The 19017-nt window shown below is 37.4% G+C and overlaps 1 protein-coding gene across 2 annotated transcripts in view; it reads right to left on the minus strand.

The window, feature by feature from the left end:
- Positions 1-19017, minus strand: part of CACNA2D1 (calcium voltage-gated channel auxiliary subunit alpha2delta 1) — a 358692-nt gene that overhangs the window by 286020 nt on the left and 53655 nt on the right. For both annotated transcript variants that reach the window (XM_059847448.1, XM_059847449.1), the window contains exon 3: positions 5076-5192. In XM_059847448.1, the coding sequence (XP_059703431.1) occupies positions 5076-5192 (117 nt within the window). The remainder of the gene's footprint in view (positions 1-5075; positions 5193-19017) is intronic.

A 19017-nucleotide genomic window follows, 5' to 3' on the forward strand; every position in this document is an offset into this window, starting at 1 on the left:
TGCTAAAGAGTGGAGAATTCAAATTTATCTACAGAGTATTTTTAAAGAAAGAAAAGCTATCTTGTTACTACAGGCAATTTAAGATTAGCAGACCAGAAGGTAAGAGTCCCAGAGTGGTTTTGAGAATGTTATGTTGGTTTTAGATATCAAAGCAAAACTCAAGCTAGAGTGAGGATACCTTTCAAGAAACAGTAGTATCAAACACACCTACAAAATTTATTTTGCTTTTATAGGTCTTTCAGGATACACAAAAATTCCCAACCCTATTTAAAGTGCACAGGATCTCTGCCTAGGAACCTCAAAATATGTTATAACACATTTAAGCTTCCCAGTTTTATTGTGAGACAGTGAAGCCCTATTTCAGGCAGACAGGGAAATACTGAGAGATTTGGACACACTTGCACAGCTGTGTTGAAATTGCATCTAAACCAGCAGATAAACATTCTGAGCTCCTCATTCAGAGACACAGTTGTGCACCTTGGACATTTCCCAACAGCACGTAGAGGGAACCTGTCTCCTAGCACACAATCTGTGCCTCAGTTTCCATGGAAACCCAGCTTCCTCAGTTTTCTTAAGAAATCAAGGCAAGGAGGCTAGAGTGAAGATATTATGCCTCTGGTTGAGATGTCTGAAGAAATCTAGGCAATAAGGTGCAAATGTGCATGTAACTCATCTTTATCTGCACACAGCTCAGGAAGCCAAGGGTACTGACTGGAGCCTTCCCTACAGCAACCCTAACATGAGTTAGTTAAAAGCAGACACAAATGACCCCAAAGCAAAGCAAAGAAATCACAGGCAGGAATTTGGCAGTGAAAATATGACTCTCTCTCATTCTCCAGTGAAATGCACTTTAGTGGGGCTTAAGTGTTTGCTTTACACTAATGGTTATGCTGCTGCCTTACAGAGTGGGCAGTAATGGAAGAAAAATGCACTAATAAATGCACTGTGAGTGTACAATGTAGGGTTGGAAATAATACCCTGACATTGAATTTTTCCAGAAAGAGATATTTTATTGTGGAAAAGACTTGCAGGGCAATATGCATAAATTCTACTTTTGAATAAAATTATAATTAATATTAATTTCAAACTATTGCACAAACAGTAAAACACTACATGATTTTTGAATGCAGAAAGGGATCTTAGCTAAGCAAGAAAAAGGATGTTTTGATCCTTTTCCCTAAAACTTCTGCAGTCTAGGCTTGAAAAGACTGTTACTAGGCATCTGTTATTCTTAATTTTCTTTCTTTAATTTTCTACTATCTAACAGGTACAAATTCCTCACTATCTTCAATTCAAATATCTGAGCAAAAAGGAGAAGAGGTAAAACTACAGATTTGCCTGCTGTAGAGGATTCAGGATGTTCCCCAAAATGTACTGATCAATGGGCAGAGGAAAGCCAAGGGCTGCACAGCTACCAAGTTCATACTGCACAGGAGTGAAGCTGCTGTTTAAACTGGTCTGCAGCACTGGACCAAATAGTACATTTTTTACATTGAATATGTTATATAAACAACATTATACCTAATTCCCCTTATGATGCAATGTATAAACCATAAACAAAACCTCAGAAGCATTTAAAATACACCTTTCTGATTTTAAAATATGACAAAAAAATTAAGATCTTTGCAAATCTTAAGATTAGTACAGTGTTTTACATGAGCAATAACAAAAATATTCGTAATCCATCCTTTATAGTAATAAATTTAAAAGGGTTTAATTTTGTATAGTCAATGAGGAAATATTTGTAACTCCTCAAACCATGTTTTATAAATATAGTACAATGTCAGGTACTCTATTTAGTATTTCTAATGAGACTCAAAAAATAAATATTAGTGTCTTCCAAATCTTCCATTGGAATGAAAAGATTCTGATCCATTAGCATAATCTACAGAGGTCCAGAAATCTATTGCACTCAAAATGAGGTAGGAATGCTAAAGCTGAAGCCAAGTCCAGCAAAAATGAACAGTTTGGGTTCCAGACAGCCCAGTGGACTAGGTGTACTATTTGTTGGTATCCCTGGAAAGGCTTTGTGAGTTTTGCCAACAGTTATTGCAGGATAATTTTCGGTGAAACCTCCACCCATCTGCCAGCACACACCTGAGGATGTGGATTGCAGTGTAGCACAGCTTATCTGTACCCACCATTTCCTGAGGCACACAGAGACAGAATATTAATTTCCCCAGAGTATCACAAAATTGTGGAATTACAGAATATCCTGAGTTTGAAGGGATCCATAGGAATCATTGAGTCCAACTCCTTGTTCCTTGCAGGATTATTTGCATATGGGAATCCATTATACTGAAATAGGCCAGACAAATACACACTAGTAAACAGCAGAAAGCTATAAAATAAATGTTCACTACTTCAACAGGCTCCACTACAAGACACTTCACTAGGAGGCTGTTGTCTGTCTCCCTCCTTACTACTCATACTACTCTCTTTTCCCACTGCACTTTGCTAGAAAGTTTTCCATTTTCTTTGCATCCTAACTTTTTCTTCTATGCATTATATTTCCTAGTAAGAGTAAGCTAGGAAAGTGAGTTCAGATCAAGGCTTTCCCCTTTCTGCTTCCTCAGCTAGGTACCTATTTCAACAACCAGTTTTAAGCTTCTGTCAAACAGAAACTCATACCCATTTACCTGGTAATTTTTTCTCTCATTGCTAGAGATTTTTCTAGCCCATAGTTACATGAAAACACAAATAATTCAGAATGCAAGAGATATCTCTAATTTAAAGGTGATCTTATGGCTCAAGGGAAGGCAACTTATAATTACAAAGTTCATCACTAATATTTGTTTATTATACCCTTGCCCAAAGGTTGTTTGTGTCTCATGCCTAGAGGAAACCATGACATCCCTGAGGTATGCAAGTCTCTGAACAACAGCACTGTTGATGTAAGTCACTGGCACCTTCCTCATGGCATCACTGGAGGATGCCTGATGCCCTTGCATCATACTCTTTTCAGGATTCAGGTCTTAATTAACACTTTGACTCATATTAGCCCCAATGGTAAAACCCTCTGTGCAGTCATTAGTAACAGCTCCACTCAACTCCACTCCTGATTTCAAAAAAAATATGACCCATCAGACCCAAGACTTAAACTTCAGGTAAATAATTCAGCCTCATTACATAAAGTTTATAAACTGACAGCATAAAGGCAGTCCTTGTAAAAAGCAGAAAGGGAAATATATATGGAGGGTGAAGAAATCATCTTAGTAGGAATCAGTAGATCAGGGGCAGGAGATAAAAAATATCTCCTGATATCTCCTGAGTAAAAAAATGTACAGGAAGGTTTAAAACCAGAAGTCATTGAAAGTTCTGACACAAATCTGGGATAATTGCAAGTAGAAAAGTCAGTATAAATATCTGAGTTGTTAGGAGCTACTGGACCAAAAGACTGTCCTTCTCCTACTTTAGTCTTCTTTTACCTCAGGAAGCTGAATCATTCTGTCCTTTTCAAAATGTGCCCATGTGCTTGCCCGAAGTGAGGTTGCCTTCCACATTCACAGAAAAAAATGTTCTGGAATATTTCTTTAAGTAAGAATGAGATACTTATTTAATTTTCTTAAAATTTTAAGATCAAACTACCACAAACCCATATAAAAACCCCCTACATTAATCTTGAGTCTTGAATATAAGCTTTTGCTGTGATAACTTAAAAACATCAAACTTTTATGAGTTGAAGGGAAAATGGTGGGGAAAATTTTGTATTCAAAATACAAAAATTTGAATACAAAAATTTTGTATTTTGTGTAAAGTCCACAGAATGCCACATAAAAACATGTCCACTGAAGAAAAAGAGGAAAACAAGAAAAATATTGGATCTATTTTCAAGTAATTTGAACAAAATAGAAAAGCTTTGGCCCAGATAGCACTAATGCACATTGTGTATTAGGTAAACAATGGGAACTGGAAGAATGAAATCCTGCTAAGAACCAAAGGCAGGACGATGGGTACCTCTTGTGGTACCTATGACAGACAACAGACTGTGCAAAACTTCATTGCCCACACGAAGGAGAGTCCTCAGGGCAGCAGCAGCAGTTTCACTCACGCTGATTCTTCAGCTGCATGAAACTGTACTGATAAAAGGACTCTTTGGGTGGGACTCATCTCCCCCAGCTTCACACACTTACAATATAGATATTTAGGTCTGAGGCTTCTCCAGCTGAGAAAGAGAGAAGTTCTTCTCAGCTATAGTTCATCCCATTTTAAAGTCTTACTTAGAAAATGTCAGGTCAGTCCTGACTGAGGAGTGCCTGTTTTATTCCACTGAACAAAAAAATGAGCTTAGGACAACCAGCTGAGTAGACATCTACAGTTAGGTGAATTAATCCCTCTCCTCTCTTTCACTTTAAATGATACATTCAGCCTCATCTGCGAGCCTATTTAAATATGTAATTGTCCAAGGAAATACAGACTGCTTTTTCATCCTTTAAACCAACTTCTAATGGTTCTACTCTGAATGAAGAATGTTTATTAATTCATCCAGATCCCTCCATGTGTTTGGTCAGTAGGACCCATACAAAGCAATTACTCAGGTCTGGTGTCTTACAGGATAGAAGTGAAAGGGACTGCTGGCAAAAGCACTTTAAAGAAACAGATAATTTTTATTTAAAGCATAAAGAATTCTGAGGTCACAATAAAGCACGGCCTTCACACAAATTATGATTGAAATACAGGTTAAATTAGCAAATTAGAGGGGAAAAAAAAAACAAGCCCTGTTTTTTGTTTCCCCAAGCCAATTCCTGACTATAAAGCACAGTGATCTTCAAGCCATAAACATTCATGTGCGTCACCTAGAGGAATATTTTCCAATCTATTTATAACTTAATTTCTTACTTGGCCATGGTTCCTATCTGTCGGTCAATATTATAAACATCTGCCCTATGCCAACCAACGAGTTCATTTTTACCATGAAGTCAGGAGCCATCTTTCTACCTGTCATGTCTTATTCACATCACACTGACACTGCCTCTAAGTGTATAGGCAGTAAAAATAATCATGAAAGCATGTTTCAATCGTAAATAAAGATCTTTTAAAATACCAAATAGAGAACTTGAACCATTAGTACTCACCACCAAGGCTTTAGATCTGTTACTTAGAAGTTTTTCAATGTCTCTGGCTGCAATTTCCACTAGCTGACGAGGGTTGTTTGCTTCTACAGTATACATTGCTGCATTTTTCAAATAAATCTGCAAAAGAAAAAAAATGGAAATAAATCAAAATGACAGTACACAGCCAAAACAAGCCAAGTGACTTGACAGAAGAGGCATCAAGATGTCATCTCTTCATACTGGAGCTTCATAATGACTACTGCTAGGAAAATCCAATGGGGCCCTGTGAAAGGAGTACTTCACCTTTTTGTCTGAGAGGTAGAAGCTGACACTAAAAATCATTTAATAAATCTTCAAAAATTGACCAGGTTTAGTGACAAACTAACCAACTGCAAAATGCTCAAGGAATCTGATTCCCACGGCGTGCTAATAGAGCAGTAAAATGGTGATCCTTTATAATTACTGAATTTCAAATAAAATAGTTATTGCTGAATAGAACTCTTCTTGAAGGAAGAAATACAAACATACCAATTGAATTAATTCATTTAAGTTATGCTTAATCAGTTTAGTCCCTAATCTATTTATTCATATGATAGTATTAGTATTCACAAAGAAAGAGAAGGAGAAACAAGTAAGAGGAAAAGAGGGAAAAGCAGAAATACATAAGGGAAAATGAGGAAAAAAGATGAGGGGAAGAGGGGAAATACAAATGTGTTTCTCTCTATTGTGAATAAAGGTTATCTCTGAGGAGCCATTAACTGTTTCCAAAGCAGAACATGTATATGAAGAATTTTATTTGTTAATCAAAGACACTACAGTGAAAAGCATGTAACCATAAGAAGAAAGGAAGAATAAAGATGCAAAAAGTCCATTTGCCTATCTCTGCCCTACTAGAACTGACTAAAGAAAAAAAAATACTATATTTGGAGTGGAAAAAAAGGAAAACAAGAACAAAAAAAAAAAAAAAAAAGGTGGATACCTTATAGCTTGATGGGCAAACAGGGAAAACTAATTTATGCAGCCAACAGATGGCCTGAGTTTACTCAAGTACTTTGCCTCTGTAGCAGTGCCTGGTGGGGGCTGTGCTGTCTCCCGGGGAGTCATTGCAGGCTCAGGCAGGAGCGGGTCCAGCCCTGATGCACTGGCTGCCATCCAGCACCAGAGCCAAAACACTGCTGAGCAGACTGAGCCTGCCAGCCCCGCCAGCTTTCTGGGGTTACAGCTTGGGAGACCTTAAAGAAACTCACCACATTACACCTCTGGTGCTTGTAGCTGAAAAGTACCACAAAAACTTTTCTGACAACTGCAGTTCTAGATGCAAATTGGTATCAGGCAGGTCCCAGTAGCTGCCACAGCTTTTCAGCACTTACAAATTTAACAAAATTTATGTTGGGTCTTGGTTTGTTGTTTATTTTCCTTCAGCAGTCGTTCCTTTCCACCAGTAACTGAGCAATTGGAATAAGTTTTATTCTTCATAGAGTAATGATTATTTAAAAAAAAAAAATCAGTGCACCATGAGCAGAAAACTACTTAAACAGATGACAGATCCTAATCAACTCGGATTGTAGTCTGGATACTTTTGAGGTGCTCAATTTTCAAAACAGCCACACAAAAAGTTTATCTCTGGATAAACCCAAAAATCTCTTTTTGAGGGGTTTCTGGGTTTTTTGGGTTATTTTTATTTTTGGGGTTGCGTGGAGGGTTGGTGGGGGGATTTTTTAGGACATATCTTAATAGTAGGACTGGCCTATACGCCAATTATTAATCAAAAAAAATTGGAAATAAAGACATTTTATTCAACAATTGATCACTTCAGAGTTTCATTCCTTTTTCTCTGAAACACATTAAATTTGCAGCCAGCATTTTGGAGGTAAATTGACTGTCGTGACCAGTCCTATAGACGTGGCAAGAGTAAAAATCAGTTTTATAGATCCAGATGGTTGAATCAAGACTGGAAATTTCAGAGGAACATATTAATTGAAATGACCATCAAATCTTGTAAAACTTTCAGGTTTTGACATTGTCAACAAACATTCACCCTAGTCACACAAAGAACAGACTACAATATACCAGGTGTTGGCTTCTTGGTCTTTAAAGAGAAATGTAATGGCAAGTTCTTTAAACTTCATTTGTGACTGCATGTAGTACACCTTAATCAAAAGTTACTAAATCTACATAAAAATAGAAACAAGATTTTGTAAATTGTGTCAAAAATATGAAATAACTTTCACAGAAGTCTTAAAATAATAATTTTAAAAATAATTTTAAAGGGTTCATATATTTCACTTGTGAAAATGTTTGTTTGGTTTTCTTTGTTCAATTATTTCTGGTCTCTTCCAGATTTTTTTTTACACAATTGCTCTTTACTTCCTACTCAATGGTGAAAGCAATAAGAAAAAAATTAGTATAAACCCTTTTCATTTGGGGTTTCAATTAAGCAAAAAATCTAAAATTTGGAGAAAGAATTGTACAAATGCCATTTCACAGTAATTAATCTTTTCACTCAACATGATAAACATTAAGCAAGCTACAAGAAAAGAAAATTCAAGTAGAGGCAGAGTGAAATATGTGTTCAGTTAATGCAGGTTTGAAGCAGATGGATGACAGGGATGACCTGGAGATTGCACTGACCAGATATGTAAGGTCATGGGCTGTAGTGCTGATTCTCTGATATTTTTAAGCCCTTAATGAAATTTGGTTTTTAATAGGCTGTGATTGAACAGCTCAGTAGAAGTTGAGGGGGATGTCATACTGCATTCACACAACCACCAACCAAAAAGACAATATCTTATTTGACTTAATCACAGAATCACAGAATGACCTGAGTTGGAAGGGACCATAATGATCATCTGGTACCAACCTCACAGCCATGGGCAGGGACACCTTGCACTAGACCAGATTGCTCAGAGCCCCACCCAAGCTTTTCTTGAACACTTTCAGGAATGAAACATCCACAGTTTCCCTGAGCAAGTGTCTCACATTCACAGTAAAAAAATTTATTCTTATCACCCAATCTAACCTACTGATTTTCAGTTTAAAGCCATTCCCCCTCACCCAGTCACTACCTGCCCCTATAAACAGTCTCCTTCCAAGTCTCTTGCAGCCATTTTTTGGTCCTGGAAAGCCACCATAAGGTCTCCCCAAAGTCCTCCAGGATGAACAACCTCAACTGCTTCAGTCTTTCCTCATAGGAGAGATGTTCCATCCCTCTAATCATTTTTGTGTCCTGCTGGACTGGTTCCAACAGGTCTGTGTCCTTCTTGTGCTGTCCCTGATGTAGAGCAAAGTCACAGTAAGCCATACTGGTGATGCATTGAGAACTGGATGGAAAATTTGTACTTTTGTCCTTGTATCTAATTTGTTCTTCCAGCAACTGTTTGACCCTCTAAACCCCAATTTGAAAGCACTCCCATTTTGCACACACCCAATTCCTATAGGGAAGTTATTCCCACATCCCCAAGTTTGAATGCTTTGAAAGCTGCAGACTATCAAAGCAAGCATTGGACAGTGGGACATTTTCAGGGAAAAAAAATCATTTTCATCTTTCTTCTCCAGCACCAGCTCTCAGAAAAATTCAAAAGTCTGAATCACACAACAAGGAGATCATCACTACAAGAGACAGGAACATCATTAAAACCTTTATAACAGGCTTTGTGGGTCCTACCACCAAGAAAGCCTGACTGAGGCTGGCTTCACAACTTGTATTTGTCGGTGATTTCAAAGAAATAAAATTCAGAACAACTCCTGCCCAAGATAAAACCCTTTGAGATTTACACAAGATTCACACACAGACCTGAATCAGTGACTTTCTCCCCTTCTTTGTTTTACCCCATGGCAGGCCAGGGAGCACCAATCTACCCTGCTTCTACTGACAGTAAAAAATTTATCCTGCAAGCTCCTGAACAAACAGCATCAGAAATTACTTGGAACTTCACACACTTCTTTATTTTCCTGAAGTGTGAGACCTGTCTCAACTACCAAGGAACAGTCTAATATTCATTAATTATTTAGGAGGTGTGTGCATAATTTATTTGTTGCCTACTACCCTTTTCTTTAATTCACTGTAGCACTGCAGCAGTTCAGCACAACACTACACAGAGAAATACACACTTCAGGATACACACTTCAGGATTTGGCACCCTGGAGCAAACTTTTCCTTCTCCAAGCTTCCCACCTAGCAGTCTAACAAAACTAGCAAATGCTCATCTCAAATAGCCATAAAGGATGTTTTTGGCAAAGGTGTGCTCATTTGTCTTCCAGAATACAATTTGGCAGGCTCTGTAGCTTGTTAAAAGGAGTTAGTTTGAATACAATTTATTAAATTGCTTTAACTAAATGAATGCAAGTTTCTATTGGTTTTTACATCTAAATTATTTTTCAGTACTTTTATCACTAATATTTTGCTAAAAGATCTTCAAATTGTCAAGTAAAACCCTGTCCCTTCTCACAGAATAAAGCCTCATTGCATGACTAAGCAAAACCTGCAAGGTCGTAGCACAAAAATACTTTAATTCTTTTCTAAAGTCAATAGTCATGCACTTCTTTATTCAGGAATGACTGTATTAAAATTGCCCATAATGATCTGCAAGGTTTTAGGGGAGAGAACATGATGGAGAGAGTCACACTGAGGTGAAACAACACAACAATAGTTGAATGTGACAAAGATTAGAAAAACTGCCAGCTCCTCAGCAGAAGGTGCCCCTCTCTGCTCAGTCTTCAAGGACATGTTTATACATCTCTCACAAAGAGACATTCTCCTTGCTGCCTACAAAGCTCACCAGGGCAAGTCAAACACTTCTGCATAAATTGAGAGAGAATGAAAGATGTTATTACACGGCTCTTGCTGTATTGTGGCAGGCATTTGGGCTGGCCCTAGCACTGAAAATTTATTTAAACAGCCCTCATGCTGTATCACACTCAGAAAAAGAATTATTTTCAACTGCAGTGCAACTCCTTTGCCTCTTTGTTTGTTTGCTTGCTCTGAACATGTGAGTCACCCAGTTTAAAAACAACAGAGCCTTTCCTTCAGGCACTGGTAACTTGGCTAAGGGCCCAAGCATAGGACATGAACATGCCAATCTCATTTCCATCACTGAATGCTTCCACGGACATAGAAATCATGTCAGCCAATGTCTCCAGAAGTTCAAACCCAGTATTTCAAAAGTTAACTGTAAAATCACTGTAATTTTGCCAGCTTTGGAAAAGAGAAATTAAATAGCTCCACAATTCCAGTTATATTTATCTGCACAAGGTAAATCTATGGATGCTTTTATTATTTCAGTATTCCTTTCAAGACCACTTAGCTCAGCTGGGCTGAGACATCTCTGTCAGCAATCACTGCCTTATCACCAAATCCTTTTTTGTCAGCCTAGACCAGCTGGAGACTGCCATGATGGCAAAATCTATTGCTCAAAAATAGTGCTGAGCTTGCAGTAAAATCAACCAAAACTTTGCCCTGAGTTTTCCCCCATCTCTTTTGAAATCAACCACACCAAACTACGAACAGTACTTGTGAAAACTTGACCTAGGTTTTACAAGTTAGTGCACTAAAGTAACTAAAATAGTTAATATTTTTTTTTTAAATCCTTCTGAACAGAGTGAAACTTAAACAAAGGCTGAGTAAAGTATTCTCTTTCTGCCCACTCCCCATTTTTGGAAAGGCACTCCCTTTGCCAATTCCCCCTGGTCCTTCCAATCTCTTGTTTTCTACCACTTTGTGGCACTACCAAGCCTCAGGGATCAAGACTGTCTCACCAGGAAACTCTGCCTCTACCCTGGGCCATCAGCTCCTTTTCAGTCCAGCCCTCAGCTGAAAAAAAAGTTCATTTCTTACTGAAATTTTGAGCAATGCTAAAATAAAAAAAAAATAGTTTTCTTAATAAATATTCAATGGTTTAAAGAATAAAAGATTCTGTTTAAATAACTTTTGTTAGCTAACAAAATATCAACTAATAACACACTTATATTTAGTAATTTTAGTTTCTGTTTTTACCAATGCCATGAAATTACGGCATAATCTCATTTCTGAGAAAAAAGCAGAGAGGAGACGTCATGAGATAGACATCCAAAAATAGTATGAGATCTTGGGAGCAGGAAAATTAAGAAAAAACAAATACCAGTTTCTAATTTTATATTACATTACATTATATCATTACACTATATTATCATATATTATATTATATCTAACTTTTTGTTATTGTAGATATTCTGCTTTAACTGAAATTTTAGTACTAAAAACAATATGATCTGCCCAGCATAAGTAAATTCTATCTTCTTACTAGTGTATCTTATTTCCAAAGTTATATTAATAGTTTCTATTTCTATTTACATGCCAGACTATTTTTCATTCGCACAAGACACTTCTTTTAATCAGAAGCCATTCATTGAGAATTCATTTCTAAGAAGCATTCTGTGTGTTCAAAGGAATAAGTCTGAGTATTTTATAGGTCTTACTCTCTGCTCCATATAGAGTATAAATAAGATCACAGCTGCTCCCTAGCAACGCACAGATGCCTTCATTCCTGAAATTCATGGCAACAACACAAAGGAGGAAACCACCCCAGACGTTCACTGTAGCTGTTGCTTTTCAGAATCACCTGCCTGATCACTGACTGCTCTGAAGGTCTGGGATGACAATGACAGGGCAGCTGATGTGCTGAAAACCATGACTTACCACAGCAGTGACGGGCACGTTAGGGGAAAAGAAATTATCAGAGCAAGTTCATTCTCAAGTAAAACACTCAGACTGAATTCTGCAAGGTGCTGGGACCACTCATGCCTCAGTTACCAGCAGAGAGAGGATAAGCAGTGCCAGAGTCAATGGGCTCACACAGGTGCCTACTCAAAGGGAAGCATATAATCAGGCACACTTTGTAGGAATCATCAGCCCCTTTTGACTGTTGATAATTAATAGAGTAGTCCAGAGGACTTTTAAATTAAGAAGCAATTTTTGTAATTGCCACTTTGTATTTAAACCTTGATAAAAAAGTTCAGCTTTGTACTTCTGCTATTTTACACGGGAAAAGCAGATTTTACATCCTTCCCCCCTTAAAAAAAACTTTTTTGAAGGTATTCAATTTTGCTTCCTAAGATAAAAAAAAAAATATCAAGTAACAAGATGACATCATTTATTGGTTTCATAGCAGTTTCAACTCAGGCTTTTAGATGAGACAGTAAGAACTCAAAAATCCCAATTCATGAGTACAAGTGGATCTTTCTTGTAACAGAAGAAGAACAATAGGACAAAAATGTTTCACATTTATTCTGCACTTCTGGTATATCTGAAGATGGGCACTTATGTAATTTCTAAAAACAAACTTATTCATAGGAAATTTTGGTCTGCCTTAGCTATTCTTAATGCAGTTTGTCATCTACTGACTCTCTTCCCAAAAGTAATTTTAAATCTCAGAATTTAACTTGAGCAGGATTTTTTTTTTTCTTTTTACTAACCACAGGACTTGGAAAATGATTAATGTTTGAGGTTTTGCTTGTTTAGTGTGTGAATTTTTTTTAAAGTAAAATCTTTATTCTTAACTTCTACAAAAACAGTCTGAATATAAGTACCAATAGGACAGGATTTCTTACTGTTGAAGCCAACAGAACATTATAAATTCATCAAGAACAGTGCTTTGATCAAAGATTACCCAGATCATCAAACAGTAATTAAAGCTACAGTAATAGTAGGCCGTCTCTTCCCTTGAGCTTGAGCAAGCTTTGTTAATGCAGCACCTATTCTTAGTGACTTACAGCTGCTTTTGTTTGCTGCAAGAAGGAAAGCTTCAAAATGTCAGTTTATTGCTAAGGGAGTAGAGAGAGACTGGCAACTGCAAATAGCAAATGAGGCTCCCTGTGTTTTGACAATCTCCTGATTTCCACTTGGATTACAAAGAAAATTTGCAGATATGTATTCAAATTTCCCAGCTTGCATTTTTAAAAGTGATTTCATTTTCCTGACATCTCACCACTGGTCAGCAATGTGTAAACTCAAAAGAATTTGGTTTGGAGAATTTTGCTTTTAAAGCTTTGGTATTTGGTTGCACACAGAAGATAGCAGTGGCAGTGGTGCACCTCAAAGGGGACATACATGGTTAAAAAACCTGTTAATAACTTTGGGAGTCCCTAACCAGGCTAACCCATCTCATACATTATTATAATTCTGGTAAATGGACTCCGACTTCTTAGTAAATATCTGAATTGACCACATTTCACTGTACCAAACCCTTCATAATTCTATTCCTAAAGTAATCCTGATCTTCCTTCCCTTCACCACACCCCTCTCAGGGACAGCAGACTGTTGTCCTCACCTTGGGAATGAGGCAGAAGTCCAATGTGAATAGTGTGCAATAGCCTATTTATGCTTAGAAAGAATTCATGCATTTCAGAGGCTGGCTTCATACACTCTCAGCCAAACTTTGATATCCATTTTATTACATATTACTAAGTTAATTTAAAAAGTTAAATAGAGTTGCTCTCTTTTCATCATTTTGTTTCCTTCTTTTCCTTAGAAAAACAACATAACAAAATTGCACCTCAGTGAAGAACTTTTGTTGCAGACAACCAGAACCACCAATAAAGATGGCCTGAACTCAAGGAAGTTTCAGCAAATATAAAACTGGTGACCCAACAAGGATAAAAGTGCTTCAACAACTTCAAAATAGTTGACTTGTTTGAATTTTCATTTCAAGATTATATAACAATGTAGTTTTGCATTATATGGGTAAAGTCTTCTCTGCTTATGTTTTAAAAACGTTTTTTAATATTTTGTTTCATTGAGGACAACAAAAAGAGACAAAAGGAGAAAAGAAAGAATATAACACATTTCTGATTTTAGAGATCAGTCACTGTGAACCTCACTAAGTGGCACAATTTGAATGAATAGAAAATTTTCTTTATTTCCCAAATTTAATTCATTTAAACACTTGCCTTCCTTTCTTGGAGCACTGGCGAGTACACCCAGGATATACAAGAAACAGCTTCATAGCTGCACCAGTTGTGTCTACAAGTGTTGTGGTATCAGTTACAGTTTACATTTTCAGGGATGAAGAAGGATGGACTGCACAATATATTATTATTTTGTATGCCAGAAGTATCTTGAAATCCAGGGTCAAAATATTGACAAACTCCTCAGAACCTATGGCATTCACAACATTTCAACCAAAAATTTCATTTCCTATTGAAATTCAAGCTTACGAAGTCCACAGCCACGACCTCCAGAGAAATGTTCACCAAATATATTAATTTGGGGTGCTATTCTTATAATCAACTATCTTAAAAAAAACCAAATCCAGTTCTTGTATTTATTGTTCTTAATCTAAAACTTTTTACTTTTCTTAATCATAAAACTATCCATTACTTCAACCTTAACAAGGGTGAGTGTAGCATATTTTGGGATGTGTTCATATGTCACCTAGGTCCATCTGCTAGCTCATCAGAGAATAGCATGAGCTACAAAATTCTTTGCCTTTGGCTAAAGCATATAGAAATCAAATCCAACTTGATCTATACAGTAGTTAAAAATAAATAAATACATAAATACATAAATACATAAATAAATAATAAATAATAAAGCTGGTAAAAATAAATAGAATTTTCAACTCCATGTATCTGTTAAATGTTTTCAAAATATAAATCCAACTTTTATAAAGCTTTTGTTAATTCATTCAACTTACTTTATAAAAGTAAAGAACCACATAAATATCATGCCAATCATTGAGAAAAATAGTAGGAATGAAATTGTTTACTGCTAAATTACCTGCCAAATCACCTTCCTAAGCAGGAATTGCAGGCTCCTATGACAATAGGGGAGATCATCCAGATACAAGTCTTAGATGAATTTTAAGTAAGCTGTTGAAGCCTCCCTTTGCACAGACCTCTACACAGATGATGAATGAAGAAGACAAGCACTCCATGACAGCTTCTCTAGGTCTAAGTCAGTGTCTGTAGGGCTTCTAGGTCAGAGCTTCTAAGACTAATTTAGCTAAAATCTGTAGAATCCAACAGAAAGTTACTCTGGGTTATAATTCCTTCTGGCAGACAGAAGCTTTCCTGAACATCTCTGCTCCAGGGCAGTTCAAATCAGCATCAGTCTCTCTTACAAGCCATTCATCTCAGTTAAACGCCAGAGACTGATCCAAGACCTGGAAAGCTGAAAGTGTGGCCTGGGAAGCTGCTGCCAATGTGAGTGCTTGAGCAGACTCACACCATCTGTGCATTAGGCACACAGACCTCACCCTGAGCAAGGGCTGAAATGTGCTCCTGCAGGATTTCAGCTGGGCTGTTCACTAAAGAAGAGCTAATTGTGATAAAACAGCATTCAAAACACAAAATAAATAAAAATCTTCTAACAATTGCTGATGGATTCATTTTGTGAATGAAACTCATCACCACATATCATATACCCATACCTAGCTCTTTTTCTTTTGTAGGATGAAACAGTATTTTTATCTCAGTAGGAATATCATTTACAGGCCAAGTCAACCTATATGGATTCACTCTACAGCTCCTGAAACTGTAATAACAACATGCCTTATGAACACCATGCATGGATTGTTTTTGCAGAGATGTATCAAAAAAGAAACAGATCCAGGGAGTGGAGTTCCTTGGAATTGCCTCTTGTCTGATGCTTTGTTCATTTCTGCCATTGCCTGAAAAGGTTACCCTGCACAAGATGGCATTTTTCTGGTGTAACAGCCATAGAGAAGCTCCAGTGTGTTTGTCACATCAAAGCTCTTTACACAGACCCACATTTTTTAATTCAGTGTTTCTGGAAAAGAGGATTCTCTTCAATCAGTTTGGAACAGACAAGCTCGTGCATTGCTATAAGGCAAATTCTCTAATCCAAGGCCTTTCTTTCTGGCTACTGCAGGGGTCCCCTCCTTCTCTCTCTCCTGTGCCTAGAGGTATTTGAGGAGCTGGAGTCCAGAAGCACACTTGTAGTAGTTTATTAGATTAAATGAGCTGTCAATTAGCTTAGTCATGAGTCTTTGCTGTGAACATTCTATGTAAAAATGGAAGTTGTAAGTGCTTTCATGAAAATGGAACTATGTACTTAATTCTGTAGTGCAGTAGGTTCTTCAACTTTTTTTTCCTGTATGCTGAGGTATCTAGTTCTTAGACCAGAATGTGACTTTGAACTTTGTACATATTTTTGTATTTTCAAAGACCAAATACCTTCTGAGAAATGCAGCTAGTGAGATCAATCTCAAAATGTATTTTGCTACATGGACTTTAAATTCTATTAAGCTGCTGTCTCTTCCTTTTTTTTTTTTTTCCCTAACAATCTGTTTGCTCTGCAGAAACCACAAATCCTTCACACCAGAGCAGCTTCATAATGCCTGAATGCACAGAGAGTTCATAGGTAAGACAAAGCTACATGAGTTACATGAACCTTCTTAAGCTGAAATGACAATGACATGACTATTTGTTGCTGTTGCTTTTGTTGCTTTGTTTTGTTTTTTTAAAACATAATACTTTTAAAACTAAACAGAATATACTAAGTAGTGCTTTGTTGAGAGACAGTTAAAAATAAGCACACAGGACAAGATTTTCTTGTGTATCCTGTATTCCTCTTTTCAAGTCTCAAGCTGTACATACAACACCACCTTATAAGCATTCCCTTTGCTCTTCTAGGGGGAAAAAATATCCTTTAGGAAGAAGTGCCTCCTTCAGCTGGGCAACTACAGCAGCAATAGCCTCTGCTTTTTGTGTAAAAAATATATTTTTTTGTTTTTTAAAATACTTTTTACCTGCTTGGCTTGTAAATCAAATGTTGTTAGTCATGATTCTTAGCAAAAGTAAATTAGTGTAATCCACTGCAGTCAGTGGAGGTCTGCCAGTTTTCAACCAGCTGAATATTTTGGCATCTTGAGTCCTGACTTCCTGCCTTGTTGAAACAATCCTTGCATTACTGTAATGGGGATATTACATTGGTATTACATCCAAGTTGGACTTCTCCCAGATCTCACCTAAACTCATACTAATGTCCAAAAAAGCAGGATTTAAAAATGTCCTTTAAATCTATTTTTGGAAGACTATTTTGAGCCCATTCCCAGAGAGTATCCCAGAACCAGAGAATGTGCTGTCTTGGAAGAGGCACACAGGGATCATGGAGTTCAGCTCCTGGAGCTGTGCAGGACACCCCAATCCCACTGTGCCTCCTTTGGGCATCCCAACAAACAGCTCTCACCTGCCTCTCCAGCTCCTTGTTCCTTCTACCCCAGTTATGCTCCTTTGCCTGGGCCAGGCTATGGAGAAGAGTAGCCTCAACATAAAACTCCTCATTCTAAGGGCACCCAAACTTTCTTTTGCAGTTTTTCTTACTACAGGCATTATATTGCTGTCATCATTGCTAACAAGGGAAAACATGTATAAAATATGCATCAACACAAACATATTCATATTTTCAGAGGCAGAATACGCAATGAACTAACAAACTCCCAAATATTTTGTCTTTTTAAAACACTATGTGGAATGTTCCTTAATATATTATTGTGTATCCTCATTATACAGATATTTTCAAAAGTTGTGATTAGTGAGAGTTACAATGGCTCCATTATATATGCAAAAGCAAGAGAAAGAGTGGTTAGTCACTAGTACAAGGTTGTGATTCCAAATCACTGCAAGAAAACTGTCAATGAAGAAAGAAAAGGGAATCCTCTTCTGAGGAGGTTCTTCTTAAATATGACTCCATGAAATTTAGTACATTGTTGAATTCAAACACCTTAAGTACAAAAAATACTTTCCCTAGTTAGCTAGGTCCACCCTGCAGATTAAATTAGACTCTTACCAAGGTCCTAATCTCAACGGGACAGCTATCCACTTTCCACATACCTCACCTGACTTTAACAGTCATCTCCTTTTTTTTTTTTTATTCCTTTGGGAGTACATACCACACCCTGATTTTTACAGCCTTTCTGTTGCAGCATGACACAGTTGAGACAGCCACAATACACAGAAGATCACCATACAATTTCAGAAGGCTTCAAGCATCTGTCCATACAGAGTAACACCACATCACTTCAGAAGACTGCAAGCATCTGCCCTTCTTGTTCTTTAGCCCAACCTTTTATCCTCTCATGTTCATGCCCTGCCCCTGTGTGCCCTGCTCCCTGTGGTGGTTGCTCAGTGCCCCTGGGCACTCCAGGGCTCAGTGCTGGCAGTGCTGCTCACAGCTGTGCCCATTGGGGATGAGGCTCAGCCACAGCCCCACCCCAATTACCACAAACTGTGTGCCTACATCCTTCTGGTCAAAAGTTCTCCCAGTCTAAAATCAAAATACTTGAGAATTAAGGAAGGACTCCTATCCCTCTCCCTCATGGTCACGAAAAAAACTACTTTATTATTTAGTTCTGCAGAAGAGACATCTGTACAGTATATTTCCCTGCAGCACAAAGACCCCCAGACATCCAAGGCACATCCAAACACAAATAGCACTGATGGACCCCGAGATACTTTCAGCAAATGATGGGAGCACCATTAGCACTGCAGCTAATTGAAAAAGCTCTGGTTTATGTTAATTCACTCTAGATGAGAACATATTAATTGTCCTATTTTGAGAGCTATCTTGGTCACTTTAGAGATCTTCATAGAAGACCTAATTGCACAGAGCAGACACAGATCCTAACTTCAGCTGAATCAGTGGGAATTCTTCCCCTGAGTCCAGGGAAAGATTGACCAGGCTGTGAAATGGTTATAATCTGTTAGATGTTCTTGCTAGGAGCTTTAACCTCACACTTGGCAAAATTAAAATTAATTTTCCCTAGAACAAGGGAAGACATTTCTCCTACCAATCTGATTATTACAGCTTTTGACAGAAAGTCAAGTTTACTACTTTATAATAGGAGCAATGGGCTCCTTCTTTTTATATTATTCATTCTGCTTTTAGAGAGAAAAGGGGCAGAAAACCCAAACAATTTATTTCTTATTTCAAGTTTACATGAAGACTACAGGTTTGGTCCAAATAATT

Source organism: Haemorhous mexicanus, chromosome 5 (genome assembly GCF_027477595.1).
Source record: "Haemorhous mexicanus isolate bHaeMex1 chromosome 5, bHaeMex1.pri, whole genome shotgun sequence".
Classification (NCBI taxonomy): domain Eukaryota; kingdom Metazoa; phylum Chordata; class Aves; order Passeriformes; family Fringillidae; genus Haemorhous; species Haemorhous mexicanus.